At 51.3% G+C, this 21,407-nt stretch overlaps 2 protein-coding genes across 2 annotated transcripts in view; one reads left to right on the top strand and one right to left on the bottom strand.

Annotated features, from left to right (window-relative positions):
- The first annotated feature begins 1,675 nt into the window (after positions 1-1,675).
- Ergic3 (ERGIC and golgi 3) lies at positions 1,676-12,229 on the top strand. The gene is made up of 13 exons (XM_028775295.1): positions 1,676-1,870; positions 2,008-2,078; positions 2,197-2,284; positions 2,521-2,640; positions 4,063-4,156; positions 4,793-4,958; positions 5,052-5,109; positions 9,903-9,934; positions 10,639-10,735; positions 10,812-10,876; positions 11,515-11,651; positions 11,732-11,787; positions 12,017-12,229. The coding sequence occupies exons 1-13, from the start codon at positions 1,783-1,785 to the stop codon at positions 12,094-12,096; spliced, it is 1,152 nt and encodes a 383-aa protein (XP_028631128.1). The 5' UTR covers positions 1,676-1,782; the 3' UTR covers positions 12,097-12,229.
- Positions 12,230-13,255: 1,026 nt separating this feature from the next.
- The window catches only part of LOC114627461 (fer-1-like protein 4), a 38,090-nt gene continuing 29,938 nt past the window's right edge, over positions 13,256-21,407 (bottom strand). The window contains exons 36-45 of the mRNA XM_028775294.1: positions 19,213-19,340; positions 18,901-19,071; positions 18,109-18,263; positions 17,285-17,445; positions 16,704-16,789; positions 14,869-14,967; positions 14,470-14,711; positions 13,822-14,102; positions 13,646-13,746; positions 13,256-13,568 (exon numbers count right to left, since the gene is read on the bottom strand). Of these exons, the coding sequence (XP_028631127.1) occupies positions 13,376-13,568; positions 13,646-13,746; positions 13,822-14,102; positions 14,470-14,711; positions 14,869-14,967; positions 16,704-16,789; positions 17,285-17,445; positions 18,109-18,263; positions 18,901-19,071; positions 19,213-19,340 (1,617 nt within the window). The 3' untranslated portion in view covers positions 13,256-13,375. The remainder of the gene's footprint in view (positions 13,569-13,645; positions 13,747-13,821; positions 14,103-14,469; positions 14,712-14,868; positions 14,968-16,703; positions 16,790-17,284; positions 17,446-18,108; positions 18,264-18,900; positions 19,072-19,212; positions 19,341-21,407) is intronic.

Raw genomic sequence — 21,407 nt, 5'->3', positions numbered from 1 at the left:
TGAAGATGTCATAAACCCATTATTGTGGATAATCAACATATGCTAATAAAAGCATTTAAGGTCTAGGTGTGGTGGCACATGCCTTTAATCCCAGCTCCTGAGAGGCAGAGGCAAACAGATCTCTGTGAATTCAAGGCCAGCCCGGGCTACATAGTAAGGCCCTGTCTAAAATAAAATACAAAATAAAATTTTAAAAACTCTTTAGGTTGAAGGAGAGCCATTCACTATTATGGGTATGTAACCATTCAACAGCATAAAACAGATACCTTAAGTGGGGTTTATTACCTGAAGCAAGATTTCTAAATCAAGACCTTTAAGCTCAGGGCTGGAGAAAGAGCTCAGCATCATTAAGAGTGCTTGCTGCTCTTTCAGAGGACCCTGGTTCAGTTCCCAGAATAATCACTGAGTGACTCACAACTGCCCATAAGTCCAGATTTAGGGGATCCAATGCCTTATCTATCACCCGGTACACACAAACACATGTAGATACACATACACACAAAAATAATAAATCTTCAAAACAAAAACCTCCCATGAGATGCTAAGAGGCTGAGGCAGGAGTCCAGGCGTTCCCAGTGAGCCAGGGAAGCATAGACTCTGTCTCAAAACTACTGAGCACGTTGTTTTAGTCATCACAGCTGTATTAAGCTGTCTAGATCCAATGGGTTACAATAGAAAGCAAATAGGGGTCTGCTTAATCTCCACTCTATAGCCTTGGCCTGGAGTGGTGGCGTCGGTGAACCGTCCATATTTTATTTATTGATCCACACTGGGATTAGCACTGGGAAGCTGTTTGAGTTAAGAACCTAGGGTACTTTCAAGTCCAGAACTGGGTTTCATTATTGATCAGTTTGAGCTTAATATATATATACACATATATATATACATATATATATGTATATATATGTGTGTATATCTGTATATATATGTATATATATACATATATATGTAAAATAAAGTTAACCACCACATTCTTTTAAAAATCATGTATAGATTGTATTTACTTATTTGTGAGTGTGGCCACGGGCACGCCACAGCATTCATATAGAGGTTAGAGGACATTTTGCAAGAATCAGTTTTCTTCCACCATAAGGATTCTGGGTATAGAACTCAGAATTGACATCAAGTGTCTTTACCTGCTGAGCCAACTTGCCAACCAGTTAATACCCACTTCCCCCTGCAGAGATTCTCATCCCTTAACCGCATTGAAAACACCTCGGAGCAACTTTTGGACTTTCTGATGAGGGAACCAATTATTTACTTGGAACCGATTCCTTTTTTTCTTTTTTCTTTTGTAGTTTTTCGAGAAAGTTTCTTTGTGTAACAGCCCTGGCTGTCCCTTTGTAACCCATGGTGAACTCGAACTCACAGACATCCGCTTGCCTCTGTCTCCCGAGTGCTGAGATTAAAGGTGTGCGCCCACCCCGGTTTGGAACCAATTCTAATTAATGCTGCTGTGGCTATGGCGGGGTCATGTTGGAAGCGCTGTCCTAAGACATCCAAAGGTCCGAGGAGAAGCTCTTACCACAGGTGCTATTACTCCGCACTCAAGCACCGCCCTCCGCGCTCCCGGCCCGCCCCCTCGGAGCCGCCCAATCCGCGCCAGGGGGCGTGACAATGTCCGCAGGCCAGACAGCCTTTGAGAAGGCAAGTGAGGGGTGGAGCCCCACTTACGCACAGCTACGTCTGCGCAAGACAGCGAGGGGCGTGACCCCGGCTCCAGGCCGGAAGCGGGAGGCTGGAGGGGCGGGCCGGCTGGTGTCCCCTTTCCGCCTGGTCCCCATGGAGGCGCTGGGGAAGCTGAAGCAGTTCGATGCCTACCCTAAGACTCTGGAGGACTTCCGGGTCAAGACCTGCGGGGGCGCCACGGGTAGGTCTTGGCTCGGGCAAGGTTGCAAGGAGGGAGCGGTCCTCGCGGTTTGGGCCGGGCTCCCGGACTCTCCCTGGCCTTGCTAGGGGCTGAGGGGTGGGATACAGGCCAGTCCAAATCTCGCTCTTGCCCTGCAGTGACCATCGTCAGTGGCCTGCTCATGCTCCTGCTGTTCCTGTCGGAGTTGCAGTATTATCTCACCACCGAGGTAAGGGGCGTGGCCTAGAACGTGGGCGGGGCCTGACATTCTAAGGGTAGGACCCTTAAAGGTGGGAGAGGGGAAGAGAGGGGTAGACCTGAATCTGACTGAGGTAGTCACGCTCTAGGTGCATCCTGAGCTCTACGTGGACAAGTCTCGGGGGGATAAACTGAAGATCAACATCGATGTTCTTTTTCCACACATGCCTTGTGCCTGTGAGTACCTGATTGTGAGTGCGAGTTTGACTCCTGGATGTACCAGGTGGGCTTCCAGATTTACACCTCTGGCCTTAGATCCTGAGATCCTGGAGTAGATACCAGCTCATCCTCATTCCCCGAGTCCAGTTCTTCCTCTAGATCTTTCCCATCAAAGCTCAGCTCTCCGGGTCCCTAGTGCTATACTTTAGCACTAAAGCTAAGCATAGTACCTTAGCTTGCCTCTCTGTTTCCAGACTTGAGCATCGATGCCATGGATGTGGCAGGGGAACAGCAACTGGATGTGGAGCACAACCTGTTCAAGAAACGACTAGACAAGGATGGCATCCCCGTGAGCTCAGAGGCTGAGCGGCATGGTAACCAAGGGAGGGGGCAGGTCTCCAATTCTAGAGCTGGATGTTCTTGCCCTGCCTTCCACAAGGCTGGGCTGCTGCAGGCTCAGTGACACATTAGACAGAAGTCAGCTGGCTTGCTTAGGGTCCTACAGCTATTCCAAGTCAGTTGAGTCCATGCTTCTGGTATTGGGATATTGAGTGGGGCTGGAGAGATGGCTCAGTGATTTTTTTTTCTTTTTCTTTCTTTTTTTTTTTTTTTTAATATGAGTATACTGTAGCTGTCAGACACACCAGAAGAGGGCATCAGATCCCATTACAGATGGTTATGAGCCACCATGTGGTTGCTGGGAATTGAACTCAGAACCTCTGGAAGTGCAATTCAGTACTCTTAACCGCTGAGCCATCTCTCCAGCCCTGGCTCAGTAGTTAAGAACAGAAGACTTGGTTGTCATTTCTCAAGCTTGAACCTAGGTAAAGGAAGTTTACTTGCCCAACTCATTGGCTAAAGTCTTTTCCCCCATTGTAGTGCAAGTGTCCTAAGATTCAGAGTTTAAATTCTCAAGTAGAGCTGCCGGATTCAGAACTAGCATTGTCTCGCAAGTTTGTGAGCACTGGCTTTATAGTGGTGGTAAACAGTAGGAACCAATACATGAGATGAAGGGTTGACGCACTATAGACCGTTCTCAGCTTACGATGCTTTGGCTTTGAGATGGCTTGAAAGCACACCTGTACCACCACTCAGGTCTTCACATTCAGTAGAGGAGTCAGTAAGTTATTCGAGATACTCAGTACCTTGTTAGGAAATAGTGTTCATGTCAGATTCTTTTGCCCAGCTGTAGGCTGTGTAAGTATTCTGAGCATGTTTACAGCAGTATAGATTAAGCGATAATGTTCCGTATTTTAGGTGTATTAAGTGCATTCTAGAATATCAGAATATGATATTGTACCATCTGTAACCTCACCATGAGTTAGGGGTCAGTAATACATAATCAGTAACACACAATCCATAAGTAATCCTTATAAAAGACCTGGTAAGAAGGCTTGTTTCAGCACTTACCCTAAGTTGCTGTCTCTGCTACCCTCAGCCCATCTCTCTATGTAGCTCTGACTGTCCTAGAACTCACTATGTAGACCAGGCCTGGAACTCACAGATCCTCCTGCCTCTGTCTCCCAAGTAATGGGATTAAAAGTGTGCACCACTCACTACCCCAGCTCAGACGCAGTTTTAGAGTCTGATGGGATGAAACGGACAACATGAGGTTGCCCGTACCAGCTGATACTCGTATTTACTGCTGTTTTCTGAGTGTATGGGAAGGGCTTAACACCTGACCATCACATGTGTTGTTGGTTTTTCCTGGCCCAGGGACTCATGTGGGAGGGAACTGTGGCCTTGGATATCACTGTGTCTTCTTCATGCTGTACTTTTACCTCTGCCCTGCCCAGAGCTTGGGAAAGTCGAGGTGACAGTGTTTGACCCAGACTCCCTGGACCCCAATCGCTGTGAGAGCTGCTATGGCGCCGAGTCAGAAGATATCAAGTGAGCCATGCCCTGGGCACGAAGCAGGGTTGTCACCAGGCTCTGTGGTTAGCTCGTCTCAGCCTTGTCCAGACTGTTGCATGGGGAGTTAGAACTGAGAATTTAGAGGGGGTGTACTCTTCCTTACTGATCCTGATAACAGTTAGTGAGCAGGCCCACTGACAGCCGCACACCTCGGGGTAAAGCGGAAGTGGCTGCTGCTCCTCAGTCTAGAGAGTCAGCTGCCAGGCATCCAGTCCTTGTCTTCAGTCTGAGCCACATCGCTTCTCTATGTGTCAATAAAGGAGGATAATAACCCCATCCTTGCCAAAGTGTATGTTCTATGTAAAGCCCTGATGTACAAGGCTGAAGCTACATTATTAAGCCTCTGGAGTGTCCCAACCACTATGTGATTTCCCAGCCCCGACCCCTGAGAGACTGACTCGGCAGGTATAGGGAGATGTACTTTTTAGAAAGGAGAGGGGAAAAATAATACTGTTACCTGTGGCCTCTGGTTTTCGGGTAGAGCCGTTCTTACGGGTACAGTAGTTGGCATTAAGGATATTGACACCACCTTCTGCAGCAGGCAGAACAGCTTTGGTGTTACTTCCCAGGGCACCGTGGCTGGGCTTATATCCCCTTGTGCCTTCCCGATAGGTGCTGTAACAGTTGTGAAGATGTGCGGGAAGCGTATCGCCGTCGAGGCTGGGCCTTCAAGAACCCAGACACCATTGAGCAGTGTCGTCGGGAGGGCTTCAGCCAGAAGATGCAGGAGCAGAAGAACGAAGGCTGCCAGGTGTACGGCTTCTTAGAGGTCAACAAGGTACCAGGAGGGAACGAGGCGGGACAGCCGGGTGAGCCAGGCCAGGAGAGCCCTGTAGTTGATGTGGAGAATGAGAGGAAATGTCCCCTACAGGTGGCTGGAAACTTCCACTTTGCCCCTGGGAAGAGCTTCCAACAGTCTCATGTGCATGGTGAGTGATCCAGGGTCAGCCGGGGGCACTTAGCTCTGGGTTCCCTGGTGGCAGGTTGGTGCGCCCCTTACCAGGCCAGTGTTCTTTTAACTTGGAGCCAGAGTAGGTGAGCAGCTTAGCACAGTCCTGAAGAGTATATGGACAGCTCGGTTAGTACAGTGTCTACCTAGCACGCATGAAGCCCTGGCTTTGATCCCGTCTGTGTGGGGCAGGAGTTAGGGAGGGTTACTGCACAGAGCCTGGTTTAAGTGCTGCTTTGTTTAGTGCTAACCATCCTTTCCCAACCCCAAAATCAGGTGACTGTGCGTGAGGCTTTGGGCAAGCAAAGCTGGGTTGGAACTCAGATTCCGAACCCTTAGCGGTGTTTATGTATTCATTCTCTAGACGTTAGTAATCACCTACTGGGTGCTGTGTGTTAGTCAGATATGAAGATGCCAGTCAATAAAGTCTTCAAACAGACAGCTGGGTGTGGTCCACACACCTACAATCAGAGCACTTGGAAGGTATATAGAAGGATTGGTTCAAGGCCATCCTCTCGTAGCAGGTTTGAGACTAGCCTTAGCTACAAGAGACCCTGCCTCAACACCCTCCTTACACACATACACACAAAAGAAGGAGAGAAAGAAAGAAAGAAAGAAAGAAAGAAAGAAAGAAAGAAAGAAAGAAAGAGAGAAAGAAGCCTGCCAGTGGTGGTGCACACCTTTAATCCCAGCACTTGGGAGGCAGAGGCAGGCAGACTTCTGAGTTCGAGGCCAGCCTGGTCTGCAGAGTGAGTTCCAGGACAGCCAGGGCTACACAGAGAAACCCTGTCTCAAAAAACAAAACAAAACAAAAAATAATTAATTAAAATAAATAAATAAATAAATAAATAAATATAAAAAAGAAAGAAAGAGGCATATAAAGTACATGATATATCCTCTACTATTAAATAATGAGCCAAATAATGACCAATGGACCAAGCCAAAGACCAGCCTAGTCTACATGGTTATGGGCTAGCCAGTACTATATAGTGAGACCTTGTGTCTAAGTAAATAGATAACATAATAATAATGTAGACCAAAGCAAGGCAGAATAAAGATAGTGGAGGGACACTGCCCACTGTTTTAGTTAAGGTGGTTTAGGAAAGACTGTGGGCTACGCTTGTGCAAAGACCTGAGCAAAGTGAGACGGCCTGCAGTGTTAGTGTTCCCTAGGGAGCGTAGCAGGGAGAGAGCAGTGGATACAGGTGCTAAGGGCCTGCGTGCACTTGATAAGTCCCAGTGACAGTAAGACAGGGCGCCTGGAACACAGAAGAGCATGGCTGACCACAAGCTGAGGGCAGCTACATAGGGCAGCAGGGCCCAGGTTTCTGTGCTGTGTGATCTGACTTCATCTTTACAAGTAAGGTCAAGCATCATCATGGTAACCTTTCATCACATGGCTCAAACCTTTGATCCCAACACTCAGAAGGCAGAATCAGGAGGATCTCCATGAGTTCTAGGCCAGCCAGTGCTGCATAGTGAGGCCTTGTCTCCCCTGCCCCCCCCAAAAAAAAATTACAGTAACATATTGGTAAACAGCACCTAGTGGTGTGTAGAAGGCGGAAGGAGAACAGGACAGTATTGACAGCTCAGTGGAGGAGGTTGCAGTGACCAGATCTGGCAGAGATGGTGGAGCAGAGATCAGACGGGTGGTGGAGAAGCGGTGGGTTCTAGATACATTAAAGGTAGAACTGAGAAGACACCGATGGATGTGACAGAGAAGGATAAAGGAGTCCAGGACAACTGGAGAGCTTTCTGAGTTTTATGCCTGGGTAGTGAGAGGTCAGAACTACCGTTCGGAAGACCTAAGGAGGGTGGTTGGAGGGGTGGTTGTGTACAGATGTGCCATAGGTAGAGAACATATACTCAGCTTTTGGCCTTTCAGACCAGTAGGAGTTTCATTTCCTGGGTTCTGTGGTTATCAAGTGTTTCCAGGAGTTAGGGCAGAGGAACTAGCCGGGAGACACAGATGTTGGACCTCCCGTGTATGTAGAGCTCTCCCTGCAAGTGGAGTGTGTTGGAGAAGGGACCTCAGGGTTGAGTCCACCAGGCCTTGAGCGTTAGAGGAGATGAAGGGTGGCTGAACGGCAAGGGAGTGGACAGCAATGTTAGGGGCATTCGCGGCCCTGACAGAGCATCTCTGTAGCTAGGCCGTGTGGGGAAGTGTTGTGAGATTGTGTTAAGAGCACAGGTGCTTGATATTGAAGCTGTAGACACATGTCATCACTACCATTGTCAAAGTTTAGACAATGGTGACAGCTGAGGACTGGGAAGGGGAAGACGAGACTGAGAAAAAAGGAAAGCGTGTCCAGGAACTGGTGTGCACCCCTCAGGAGGCTCACGTGCAGGGCTGTGCTTGTGTGGGACTGTGGGAAGTCACCGTAGCACAGCAGAAGTGAGGCTAGAGACAAGAGCGACAGTGTGGCTGGCAGGTCTGGAGAGGAGGCAGTCTAGAGCCTGAGTGACAGGCCTGCTGTGGCAACCAGGAGAGCACATGCAGGGTCGCCCCTCGCTGCTGCTCTGGCATAAGAAGCAAGGTCATTAGCTGAAGGCTGAGGAGAGGGGGATGGAGGTGGCAGAGATTTGAGAGAGATGCCGCAGTGGGCACCTCTGGTTTCTGGGACAGTGGGTAGAAGTGAGAACACCCATGGGATTCTCTGGGGTTAGGAGACAAGGTGCCCAGACATGCTGCCCAGACAAGGGAGTCACGAGTGCATGAAGAGATCACAGAGGTGAACCATGGGAAGAGGTGACCACGTGGGGTTGGGGTAGGAGTAGAAGCCAATGAGGAAAACAGGCAACAGACTGCTGCAGGCCGTCCATGTGGTGGCACAGGATGGTCAGATTTGGGTGGGAAGGAACAGGAGGGAGTTAGCAGGCTGATGGCCAGAGCACAAGTACTTGTGGTTAAAACTAGAACGGGATGTAGCTATTGCTAATGTCAGATTAGGGAATGACCAGCAGCTAGAGGTACGGGTTGGGAGAGAGGAGGGGGCTGCCCAGGAACTATGAGGACCGGATGATGGGAGGCTCCTGTACATGACTGTGGGACTCACCAGAAGCTGTGACTCATGCTGTCATCGAGGATGGACAGTCCTGGGAGTACCTAGTAGTGTTTTGTGATTACACAAATAGGAGTGCCTTGATCTGCACCAGAGCTGAGGACTGACGGGATCAGGGGACAGTGATCTGACAGTGGCAGTAAGGAGCTAGAAAGGCCTCCGTCTTGGCCAAAGAGGAGATAGGTATGGAAGACCACATAGTCACTGAGGAGATAGAATAGAGCTCGTGCCTGTGGGTGACACAGAACAGTGAAGGGCCTAGGTAGAGGCTGAAGCAGGAGTCCTTGCTGCCTGGTGGGTATGGCTGGGTAGGAGTTAGGATCACACCGGGAGATGGCTGCCAGGTAAGAGGAGCGCAGGGAATGCGCAGGGCCTGCAGGCCTGGGTGACTAAGGTGAGCGTGTGTGTGGTCCTGTACAGTAGCCCTGTAGTCTCTCAGGTAGTCTGTGCCTGCACTGGGGGAAAGGCGGGGGAGCAGGTAGGTGGCCTAGAGGACCCTGCAGAGCTCTGAATCCTGCATCCCTTTACTCTTGAGGAGAAATGGACTTGTTGAGACTATAGGATACCAGTGTGGCACTGTTTAAACTGTGGCTCCAGGCCTCACAGACACTCAGGAGTCGGGCAGCCATCACGGCGGTGTGTCTGCGCCTCCTCTTAGGTCTACCCTCAGAGTCCTGAACCCCAGAGAACTGACTGAGTACAGGGATGCTCAGACCCAGAGCTCCAGTGCCTGTGTGGCCAGACATCTGCCAGAATCCTCGGAGTATTGTTTCTACATCCTTGTTGATCGCAGGGTGAATGATATGGGGTGGTGTAATATCTTGTACAGCTGACCAGGTATTGCCTCTCTTAGATCCTCCTGGTCCTTAGGACAGCCCTCTGCAGAGAATAACTTGGACCAAGCACTTTGTCCAGGTCATGCAGCTGGGAGAGGGTTTTAAGGCTCAAGGTCTTTGGTTTTTCTTAGATTGGCTATTTTTCTGCTTAAATCACCTTCTGTGCCTCTGGTCCCAGAAGAGGCCTTTTAGCTGGGGCTAGACCCTTGTGCTGAAGCAGGAGTGTCAGTCCTCCCTCCTCCCGTGGACCTTGCTCCATAGATCTCACTGTGAAGCTCTGAATCTCTGTTCTCTCCCTCCTCTCTCCTTCCCCATGCTGCAGTCCACGCTGTGGAGAGTAAGTGGCCCTGCCCCAGGGAGGCCAAGCCCCCGCTTCTGAGGCAGCCTGCCCTCCTGGAAGGGGGGAGGTTTGGATGGGTCTGGGATGTGTCTTTGAGGTAGGATTCTTCACAGCAGGCAGTTGGGATTAGAGATGGGATGAAATTGTTGCTTCAGGAACCCCTTGAGATAGATGCCTTTGGGGAATTTTGAGGGCACCAGAGTCCCTGTACTGTCCCCCTATCCCCAGCTCATGTTGAGGTCCAGTGATTAGTGATCCGGTCAGTAGGTTTTGTTTCCTGAGCTAAAAGCCCCACCTGGATTCAGTTACCTAGAGCTCCTCTGACAGGGAGAGAAGATCTGTGTTCTTCCCCACACCAGTGTGAGGTATGAACTCACCCAGGTCCAGGGCAAGGGTACCGAGATGATGGTGACTAGGAGTCCCAGAAGAGCTAGGTGTGTCACACCCCACAGGGGAGGAGGACAGCCTGAGAAGACTTGGGAGCAACCAGGAGCCTGGTCCTGCCTACCTAATGATCCTTTCTCTTCTCTCCTAGTTCATGACTTGCAGAGCTTTGGCCTTGACAATGTACGTACCAGGTGGAGCCATGGAGGTTGGGTTGCCTGGAGACTGGGTTACTCATGTCTGACATGGGGGACAGAGAAACCCCTCTCCATTGTTTGGCCGATGCTTCAGACTCCGGCAGAGACAGGGTTGTGGAGTGCATCCTTGAGAAGGAACCTCAGAGCAAAGCCGGGAGGGAGTGTGACATTTCTAGGAAGCCACCAGGGTGGGTATAGATGGCCAGGGCTGACAAAGTTGGCAGGGCCAGAGCACATGGGACTTGGCAGTCGGACTGAGGACTCTACTTTTCCCTTTGGACAGAAGGCAGTTGTCCGCTCACCTTAATCAGGGGCATGACATCATCAGATTTGCATTTCTAGGCATCCTTCAAGAAAGCTGGCAGTTAGGGCTTCTGGCTTAGGCCTTCAGCCCCTGAGAGGTCCAGGCAGGACCAATGTCTCCTGTGCACTCCATGACTCTTTGAAGTTGTACATTAACCCTGGAGCCCCAGAGACCTGTGGCCTGAGAAGGGAATCCCTAAGTGAAAAAGGAGATGCCTGGTACAGCCAGTCCTTCCATTAGAGTCATATCCATCCAGGGGTCCTCCCTTCATCCCTCCCTTTCCCACCTGCACTGACAGACTCGGGCACCCCTCTCTGCTACCCTGGATAGTTTCGGGTGGCTTGGGTTGTGTACTGTCAGACTTCAGCCACCGATACTGCTTGCAGATCAACATGACCCACTACATCAAGCACCTGTCATTTGGGGAGGACTATCCAGGCATTGTGAACCCCCTGGACCACACCAACGTCACTGCACCCCAAGGTACCATCCTGGGAGGTAGCCCCTTCTCCCATCAAAACCCTGCCTGGCACCCATACCCTGTGCTTTCTTCACACAGCCTCCATGATGTTCCAGTACTTTGTGAAGGTAGTGCCCACGGTGTACATGAAAGTGGACGGGGAGGTGAGTTAGGAGAGGTGACAAGCTCCAACTTGTCACCCAGCACTTGAAGTCCTTGTGTAGTTCCTGCAGCCTGGGGAAGGAGGTGTACTACTCTCTCTCCTGTACAATGGAGGCAGTGCTGAGGCCCAAAGGATAGAAGTCTGTCCTCACTGCAGTCACAGGCTCAACACCACGTGGTCTTCCTGCTTCCCACACTGCCTCTAGACATCCCTTGGGTGCTTAGTGACTCCCATTGTATGTTCTGGGCTGGGTTAGCCAGGCCGAGCATCCCTTGGGCCTGCTCTGTTCTGTGGTCTCTAGAGCAGCAAGTCTTGGAATGCTGTAACAGGGCTCAGGGCAAGGAAATGAGTGCCAGCCTTAAGGTGACTCTGCAAGAGGTTTTCTCACCCCTGGACCTACAGCAAAAGTATTGGCAAGATGTTGCTAGGACATCTCAACTGGAAGGCGCTGACTAGTAGGGCTAGCTGGCAAGCTAGGTGACCAGATGGGTCCAAAGGAGCTCTTACAGTGCTAGTTACCAACATGGGATCCTCATTCTGTCCCTTCATATAGACACAGCCTCACAACAGGCAGGGCTCAGAACACCTCTGAGCCAGGTTCTGAGCCTTACTCTGCCTCTGGGTCCCTTCCTACCACAGGTGCTGAGGACAAACCAGTTCTCTGTGACCAGGCATGAGAAGGTTGCCAATGGACTGCTGGGTGACCAGGGCCTGCCTGGGGTCTTTGTGCTGTATGAGCTCTCACCAATGATGGTGAAGCTGACAGAGAAACACAGGTGAGGGTATGGAGTGGGAGGAGTCAAGGCTCAGGCCTATGAGAGCAGGTGCCTGCTGAGCCTTCCTGTTGCCTCTGCAGGTCCTTCACCCACTTCCTGACCGGTGTGTGTGCCATCATTGGAGGCATGTTTACAGGTAAGAGATTCCAGGACACCTTTGCAGGGAACAGGTGCCCCAGGATTCCCTGTGCTGTAGGGCTGAGGGCATACGGGTTCTGGGCAGGCGACCACTGCTGAGGCGTCCTCATCACTGCCCCAGGCTTTGGTTGGGGAAGAGGAATGCCTTAAGGACCAATGCTAGCTGGCCAGTTAGATGACAGGCAGGGGTCCACAGGAGCCACTGCTAGTCACGGTCTCTCCCTCAGTGGCTGGACTCATTGACTCACTCATCTACCACTCTGCTCGGGCCATCCAGAAGAAAATTGACCTAGGGAAGACGACGTAGTCCTCTTCCTTCCCCGTGGCTTGTCCTGCCCTCTCTTCCCCTGTGATTTTATCCTCTAGCCTGTCAACTACCCATACTCCTCTCCTCCTCAGTCAGCCCAGCCCAGGGTGATAAATATGAATTGTGATAGGAATGATTGGCCTCAGTGTGATTCTTGGGATCTGGCTGGAACCTGGGAACAGCCCCTTCTCTTAGTCACATATTGAAATCCATCATGACTGCCAGGCCAGGGTCAGCCCTTTAGGAGTCCCATGTGCATCGGTTTAATATGGCTCTATTTACACCAGACTGATACCTGCTTCACAGCCGTGGCCTTGGTCCCTCTTCTGTGACCAGATAAGTGGAACTTTCTAGGGTAAATATCTTGGAGCCACCACAGCCTGTGGATAGATGACACCAGTGCCACTGTCACAGAGCTCTGGGTCTGGGCTGGAATTGGTCGCCTCTGCACTGACAGACCGCTAGAGCAGAGGCTGCCCCCCACAGCCTGGCCTCAGTCCTGCGCTTCTCACTGCCAGACCCCATAGTGTCTGTACACAGACCTCTGCAGACTGGAGAATGAAGCAAAGCTGAAAAACGAGGAAGGAGGAAGCCTCTGCCACTTCAGAGCACAGCCCACCCCAGACCCTTGGCTTCTCATTGGGACCCTCATCTGTGTGTAGAGAATGAGGGCCCAGAGGCCTCGCCAGTCCATCAGACTGTAAGACCATGGCAGGGAAGCAAAGTGCAGTGATGACAGCAAGATCACTGGAGGACACAGTGCCTGAAGTCCAGGTGACGGACCACCTGAGAGCCGTCCAGTGTCCTCTAGAAGTCGGGGTGATGACTCTCCCTTGTTAACCTGGGGTCCTTGACTTCTGTGGGCCCCATAGGAAGGTCATAAGAAGGTCCCAATCTTGGGGCTGGTACAGGTTAATGAAACAAAGCGCTTAAATGTCACGGAAGGCACAGCCATGAGCAGATGAAGAGAGAGACCCAGCTGCTGGCAGGAACTGAAAGGCTGCTGGTGGGGCACAGGTGACACAGTCCACTCAGACTTTAGAGCTTGTTCTTTCCTGGTCACATGTGGGAAGTCCATCCCTGTGCATCCTAGCAATTCCCCAGCTTTTAGTGCTACCTGAGAGCATTTATCCTGTACCACCTATAAAAAACAGCCTCTGGCCTGTGATAAAGTTTATTGAACCCAAGGACTGAACCCTTCCTGGTCACACTGGAAGGAAGGACTTCAAGAGCAGGTTTGAGAGATTGGGACTTTGAAGCGTGTCCCTGGTCACTTGGGTTAGTGTCTGTGGATTGGGCTGAAGATGACCTCACTGATCTGTCCAGGGATGGTGTAGAAGACAAGGAGGAGGAAGATGGTGATTAGCGCCAGCAGCAGCAGCACCACCAGGATGCGCCAGTACCGGCGCCAGATGAAGAAGACGAAAGTCTTGAGGGGGTTCACAAACCAGTTGAAGGAGGTTTTGGGGCGGCTGTTGGGGAAGGGTGGAGTCACAGTGACCAGGAAGCCCCTGTCAGTGGCCCCACCTCCCAAAGCGTGGGTACTTACTTGGGCTTCTCCAGAGGCTCTGGCTCCTTTCGCCCCTTCCCAACCGGCCGCTTCTCTGCCTCCTCCACAGTTAGCAGTTCAAACTCCGCCTCAACCTTCCCCTAGAAAGAAATGGTGGGGCAGTCAGTGGACACAGTCCAGCCTGAGCCAGCCCGTGGTCATTATGGGCTACGCACTGTGAGGATGTAGACGTTGCCCCCCGTGTCCGTGAACTCCAGGTCCTCCGGCTGGCCCTTCCTCCTCCTCCTCTTCCTTTTCTTGCCAGCCTGAGCCTCTCTGGCCTCCCGTTCCACGTCTTCCATGTCCCTCATCTTCACCACTGGCCACCAGCCCCGCAACCGACGGCAGCGAAACAGATTGCACCTTGGCCCTGCCCCATCAAGGGCTAGTCGAACAGAACAGTGCTCAGGGTCCCGGGCCCCCCTCACCATGTCTGGTAGCTGCAACTCCAGGGACCCTGTGAGAGCAGAACTCACGAGGTTAGGGCCAGGAGTTGAAGAGGCAGGGCCAGGGTTGCAAAGACCCCAGAGGGAAGACAGTGGTCAGACCACAGCTATAGGTGTCTAGAATCAGACTGCCAATCAAATGTTAAAGAGGGAGGCCAAAGTGACTTCAGGACGGTCTGTGGAAGTCTGAAGCAGAGCCTTGGAGAAGAGGTGATTACACCAAGCTCCCTGAACACTGACTAGGAATATGCCTGGGGTCTGAGATCAACAGGATTTGAAGTTGAGTTTGAGTACAAAGCAAGGGACAAAGAGGAAGAGGTGGTGTAAGAGGAATGGGGACAGATCAAGCGTGGGCTTGAGGTTAGGAAAGCTAAGTACCAAGAAAGTCGTTGGCAGAGATTCGGTCGTAGTCCCAGACCTGCAGGACCAGCACAGCCGGCTGCCGGAACTCAGCCTCCTCCAGAGCAAAGGGTCCAGGCTTGCGCCGGACGCTCACCTCCCGCTCCGTGGGCAGGTAGTCAAAGCGGAACACAAACCGCCAGTTGAAGTTGCCCTCTCCAGTCAGGGAGTTGAAGTGGACATCGGTCTCCTGTCTGTCGTGCTCCAGCCCCTTTACCCAGCTGGGTGAGGGAAGGAGGCGGCCCAGGGAAAGATGGGTATCAGGGCTGGGGCCACACCCAGAACTCAGCTGTCCACACACAGAGGATGTGAACACGGGGCCCCCATTTGCAGTGTCCTGTAGGGCAGCCATTTGGCCAGGCGGCCCTGTAGGCCTACCTTTTCACATAGATGTCACTTGACATCTCTCCAGTGAGTGGATTCACATCATCCAGAACCACGTCGTCCGTGTTCCAGATGACAACTCTGAGCTCATAGCTGGGGATGTAGTGGTTTCAAACTGTTAAGAAGGGTCCTGGGAGTGTAGCTCAGTGGGTAGAATGCTGGCCTAACACACCACAGTCCCTGGATTGACTACCCAGCAACTCAAACCAGGATGGTGGCACACAGTCTTGTAATATCGGCATCACCCTCAGAGGTTTGGAGGCTGCATGAGACCCTGTCCCCAAACCACAACAGCTGAAAAACTTTGATCTTTGTTCAGTTGAGTGCTTGCCTAATTTTCGAGAGGCCCTGGGCTCAGTCTCCAGCAGCACTACAGCAAAGGTGTGACACATGCCTGTAAATCCCAGCAATGGAGAAGTAGAGGCAAGAGGGTTAAGAGTGTTCAAAGGCAGCCGGGCGGTGGTGGCGCACGCCTTTAATCCCAGCACTTGGGAGGCAGAGACAGGTGGATTTCTGAGTTTGAGGCCAGCCTGGTCTACAGAGTGAGTTCCAGGACAGCCAGGGCTACACAGAGAAACCCTGTCTCGAAAAAGAAAAAAAAAAAGTGTTCAAAGGCCATCTGAAGCTGTATCTCTAGTTCAGGGCCAGCTGGGGCTGCGTGAGACTTCATCTCAAAAGACAAGAAAAGAGGGGACTGTGGGAACAGAAAGCTGAGTCAAGTATCACTGACCGCTTCCCACTACAATTGCAGCACCAGGGGTGCCGTGACCCAAGCCAGTACAATGAAGTCCTTTACATTTGGGGTCAGAAGCCTGAAACTGTTGAGTAGTTCAGCATCCATCAGCTGCAGTGTTAGAGCCACAGCGAGCCACGTGACATATAACCCAAAGTTCTGGGGTGTAAAGAAGTGTGAGAAAAGACAGGCAGAGAGGGAAGGGAACATTCTGGTTCTTCCCCAGCATGGCCTCGTGGTTGTTGGGGGGGGGGGTTGCCTGTATGTCTCTTCCCTTCATTTACTAATTCTCTCTGATTTTGTTTGGTTGAGACAGGATCTCATGTAGCCCAGGCTACCCTTGATCTCTCTATGAAAACTGAGGCTGGAACTCCTGATCCTTCTGCCCAACCATGTTGTCAATCTATGGTTCTGGTGGGACAGGCTTGGAAGGACCACACAGAACTGGCCAATCTGTGGTACCAGAGACCCTACCCACAGTGACAGAGAGGGCAGAATCTAAACCAGCCAGGCCAGTGTGCAGTGGTTTGGGGCTTTAGCTCTAAAGGCATTTAGTTCCACTCAGGAGGCTTGGCTCATAACAGATGAGCCAACCCTCTTAGAAGCTATCTTGTCCCTAGGCTTCAAAAGGCTCCCTGAGGGGCTGATGAGATGGGCTCAGTGATTAAGAGTACTTAGTACTCTCAGGTTCAGTTCCCAGAATCTACAATGTGGCTTACAATCTTCTGTGGCTCAGGAGATCTGATGCCATCCCTCTTCTGGCCTCTGCAGGCCGCAGGCATGCTTGCAATACACAGACATACATGCAGACAAAAGACCAATACACATTAAAAAAAAAAAAAGGCTCCCTAAGAGGTATACCAAGAATAGCAGAGCCCAGAAGTAGAAGAGACACCCTCACAGAACTGCATTTGTGCTAGCCTAGGCAGGGGCGGGGTTTACTGAAGGACATCTGGACGCTATACAGACACAATGTGCATGGCTTATGGGCAAAGGAGGGCTATGAAACTCAACTACTCACAAACCTCGTAAGTATTGGCCTCATTCAATTCGGGGATCAGCTTTTCAGAGAGTAGAAGGGTCCAAATTCTCTCACCTGATTGGCTGCCGAGGCTTGATGTCCACGGGGGGTGGGGCAGGCACATCACTGGGGAAGATGTCAATCCACATGTGAAGGGATCCCTAAGAGCACAAAACCAGGACGCAGGGTCTTGCTAGAGAACTCCTTTTCTGCAAGGAGTCCAGTGGCTGCCCTATCCCCTGTGAGAGAAAGAGGAGGGTCAAGGGCAGGAGTAATTGAGTAGATTTGGGGTATTAGGGTAAAGGTCGAGTCTGAAGTGAGGGCCCCAAAGTCAAGGCAAAGTTTGTGTTGAGGATAAGGTTCTAGAGTAAGAAAATTGAAATCGAAAGTAGTATATGGTGTTCTCAAGGCCCAGATAACCCAGGGTGGAGCCCTGAGTTTTGCCCTTGTTGGCTCAGAGTTGGGGATCCTGTAGGACAAGAATCAGGACTGGAGTATACAGCCCATGACAGGTTCAAGACTCCAAGGCTGGGTGAGATGCTTACACCAGGAGCCAAGGTCAGTGGTAGGACTGTGTGGGCAGAAGACTTGAGGAGAGGGTCCAGAGGCAGGTGGGTCTTGGTAAGTCTCAGGCAGGGGTGCTGAGGTCCCTTTACCTGCAGCAGCCCTGGGCTGCGGGGATGGTACAGAGGTCGTGTTTCCACATGCTCAGGTACCAGCTGGATCCCAAGTCCTGGCATCTCCTGCCAACGCCTCAACACAAGCAATGCTTGGGCCTCTTCAGAAGCCTCATTTGTCACCTTGGGATTCCTGCCATCTGAAACAAGCGGGTGTGGGCTTGGGTTCACAGCACCCCGGCTATCCCTCCCCCACCCCATCCTCCTCAGTGGCTCTCCACCGAGACTGATACTGTACTAGATTAAGCCTGTGGCCTGTGCCCAGCGTGGTGACTCACACCTTTAATCCTAGCAGAGGCAGGAGGATCTCATGAGTTTAAGGATAACTTGTCTACATAGTGAGTTCCAGGACAGCCAGGGCTACATAGAGACCTCCTCAACAACTGCCCTCCAAAAAAAAAACAACGAAAAAAGTCCCGCAAAGCCTGTGGCCTGGGAGAGCAAATCTATCATTTACAAAATGCAGGGGTTGGGGTTGGGATGCTGCTGTAACTACTGACTGAAGCCTGTGAAGAGCTAGCCATCACCTTTGATCAAACCCTGTTTAGAGAGTATGCCACCAGCCTGTGAAGTGTGAGTTATAGCCACAGACTGTATAGATCTGGATCCTGTGCTCTGAGGGGTCTACCTGAGATCATTTTCTCCCAACATCCAGGAATCTTGTCCTAACTCACAAACATCCCTGTGCCTGCTGCAATCAGTGGGTTCTACTGGGCACAGGAGCCTGACACCTGGTGTGCCCTGTGTCTTGATCTGCCTCCCTCGTACCCACTGTGGCCTGTCCAACAGACAGGGTCTGGTACCTGGAGGCGGGGCCTCAGATGGTGTCAGAAAGACTCTGCTGCCCACTTTGACAGCCCCAGCACGGTATTCAGGGACAGGAAGGCCACAGCGCTGGCACAGCCCTGCCAGGATCTGTGAAGGCCGGAATGCATCTCGCCAGGCATTGTACCCATCCCTGTGGGCAGAAGGGAACAATGTATCAGCTAGGACTGTGTGTGAGCGCAATAGACACAAAGGCACTGCTGAGGAAATGAGGTCAAAGAGGTCAAATGACTATTAGTACGGAAACTCTAGTACCCAAGCTCAAGTCTTGGACACTAAACTAGGGTGTCTTGCGGGAGGTGGGGGGCTGGAAGAAGTTCCCCTTTTGAAGAGGACAATGGGATTGTGAGAACTGGGAGATACATCTGACGATGTATCAAAGAGCTTGTGGCATAGACATGCGACACTGAATTCAAATCTCCAGAGCCCACATAAAGCTCTGTACACAGTGCAAGCGTCTGTAATCCCAGCATTCCTATGGGAGATGGAGGTGGAGACAGGAGACTGGAAGCTTATGAGCCAGGTAGCCTGACACACACGAGTGAGGAGACCTGCCTCAGACAGGATAGAAGGAGAAGACCAACACCAAGTCTGTCCTCAGACATTCATGTGCACGTTGTGGAACACACGTGCCCAGATTCTCATACGAGTGTACTCACACAAGCACAAGACCTTCAAAATATAATACGATTAAAGACATCTTAAGTGGGAATGTGAGCTTTGCATGCATTTGTTTTGGGAATGTCTTCTTGGGGCCCTGCCGGACTCACACATCATACTGGGAGGCCAGCCCACAATTCGCTCTGTGGTGGCTATAGAATCTGTTTTCCAGGTCAATGTGGGTCTCCCCAATGAGGTCATCGGAACCCACGAGGTCATGGTCGAATATGGCCACAGTCAGCTCTGGCTCAGCTGGGAGGGAGACACTCAGCTCCAGAACCCTGGGCAGGAAGGAAAAGTAGCTAAGGACAGCTCCATGCCCTCAGAGGAGGCCTGGGGTGGCAGTGTTCAGCCCTCCCTGCCCAGGCAAGAAGCCGTGGAGCCGGGACACCCCCATTCCCAAGCCCAGGGCCCAGCCTCACTCTCCAAAGATGGGGTTGAGTTGCTTGGGGATATAGCGTTCCTTAGTGTCCTGCTGCTCCTTGCCAGCGCTCACCACCACATAGGGGTCTGCCTTGCCATTGGGGTCCGCAGGAGCCAGGTTAGTAGCCTAGGGAGTAGAATCCAAATCCAGTGGAGTCAGGAGGTATAGCATCCTGGAAGCCCGAGCCCTTGTTGGATCTAATCTCCCGATTTTATGAGGTACTGGAGGTCAAACCCAGGGCCTCCTCTGTACTAGCCAAGGACTCTGTCAACTGCCACATCACAACCCCTAGCTCTTCCTCATTACAGTGTAAGACATAAACCCTTATGGCCCGTTTGCAGTAGGAGGATGCTAAGAGCCAATCGGAGAATGGCAGATAGGCTGGAGGCACAAGGCCCTGGTCTCCAGCAGTCGCTGCCTGTCTCCTGTTAACAGTTCAGCCTAGGGTTGAAAAGGTAGAAATTCTACTGCGTGACTCAGCCACAGGATGAGCCATAGAATGCGGTTAGGGGAGGGACAATACTAGACACTAGGAAGATCAGACCTCTCTGAAGAATTTGCCTGGGAGCTGTGGGAATGGGAAATATGATTAGAGATAAAAACTCACTATTTTGTACCAAACTGACATATCTGTCATTTTTGCCTTTTGTCCAGGTTGGTATCTGGCATCTGAACTGAAAATAAATCTGTCTTGCATTTGCTATACTGAGTCTCCAGGACTTTTATTATGAAATAAGGATCAGTGCGTCTCACATACATAAAGAATGCACTACCCACAGTCCTTTGTACTTCCTATTTTCACCTCATGCCAGTTTCTGGAAATCTCTGTTTAAGGACACAGAGCTCAGCCTTGCTCATTCTATACGGTTCTATAATATTCCATTTACCCAGTCTTATATGCCTGGGCATTTGTTTTTATAGTGACTTTTCATTTTTAGAAACATGTTTTTTTTTTTTTCCCAACTGTTCAGCCAGCCTTTTCTCAGGACTGGAGGTTGAACCCAGAGTCTCCTGGTTAGTAGGCAAATGTTCTACCATCTAGCTATGTTCTCAGCCACCTCCTTTTACGTCTTTCTGAATGTGTGTGCGTGTGCATGTGCGTGTGTGTGCGTGTGTGTGCTTGCACGCGTGCGTTCCTTCATGAATGTGTGCATGCTGCCTGAGGGGCCTAAAATCAACGCTGGGAGTCACCGCAGTCCCTATCTTATTTTTGAGATATGGTCTCACTGAACCTGAAACTCGCCAGTTTAGCTCGACTGGCCGGACGGCACATCTCACTGGGCTTCCCACTCCTACCTTCTCTGTGCCAGGATTATAGGTGCATACCACCAAGCCCAGCTTTTTACACAGGCACTGGGGATCCGAAAGTTTCCATGCTTGTACAGCAAGTACTTTACCTTGCAAGCCATCTCTCAGCCCCAATTCAAGCTTGAGACAAGGGCTCACATAGCCCAGGCTACCCTCAAACTTGCTTTGTGGCTGAAGATGACCTTGAACTCCTGACCCCTTTGTCCTCACCTCCTGAGTGCTGGGATTACAGGCATCCCCACACCTGGTGTGTGTGATTCTGGGGATTAAATCCAGGGTTCCGTGTATGCTGAGAAACTGTCCTATCACTGAGCTACGGCTCCAGACCTTGGGGTCTTAAGTTTCCAGTCAGTCTACCTCAGCCTCCTAAGTCGCTGTGATTACAGGGAGCACAGGCTACCAGGCATTACAGGGAGCACAGGCTACCAGGCCCAGTTCTTGCATTGCTTTTGTGTGTTCATGAGGACACACATGTATAAGCATGCATGTTGAGGTCAAAGCACCTCCTCAGGTGCTGTTCCTCCATGTCTACACTTTGTTTGTTGAGACAGCATCTCCCACTGGACTGGAACTGGCCACACAAGCTAGAGTGAGTGCCCAGTGAGCCCCAGGGCTCCACCCCTCTCCACCTCTCCAGAGCTGGGATTACAAGTATGTGGCACAGTCTTTTTGTTTGTTTGTTTGTTTTGTTTTTGTTTTTGTTTGCAAGGGTTCTTGGGATCAAACCCAGGTCTTTGTGCTTCCAAGGCAAACACTTTTCCTACCAAGTTACCTTCCTGCTCTCCTGGGTCATCTCTCTCTCTCCTCTCTCTCTCCCTCCCCCCTCTCTCTTTCTCTTTCCTCTCTCTCCTCTCTCTCCCTCCCTGCCTCCCTCTCTCCTCTCTC

Source organism: Grammomys surdaster, unplaced genomic scaffold, assembly GCF_004785775.1.
Source record: "Grammomys surdaster isolate TR1022 unplaced genomic scaffold, NIH_TR_1.0 254, whole genome shotgun sequence".
Taxonomy (NCBI): Eukaryota; Metazoa; Chordata; class Mammalia; order Rodentia; family Muridae; genus Grammomys; species Grammomys surdaster.
The sequence above is the reverse complement of the archived record's forward strand: the minus strand, read 5'-3'. Positions and strand labels throughout refer to the sequence as shown.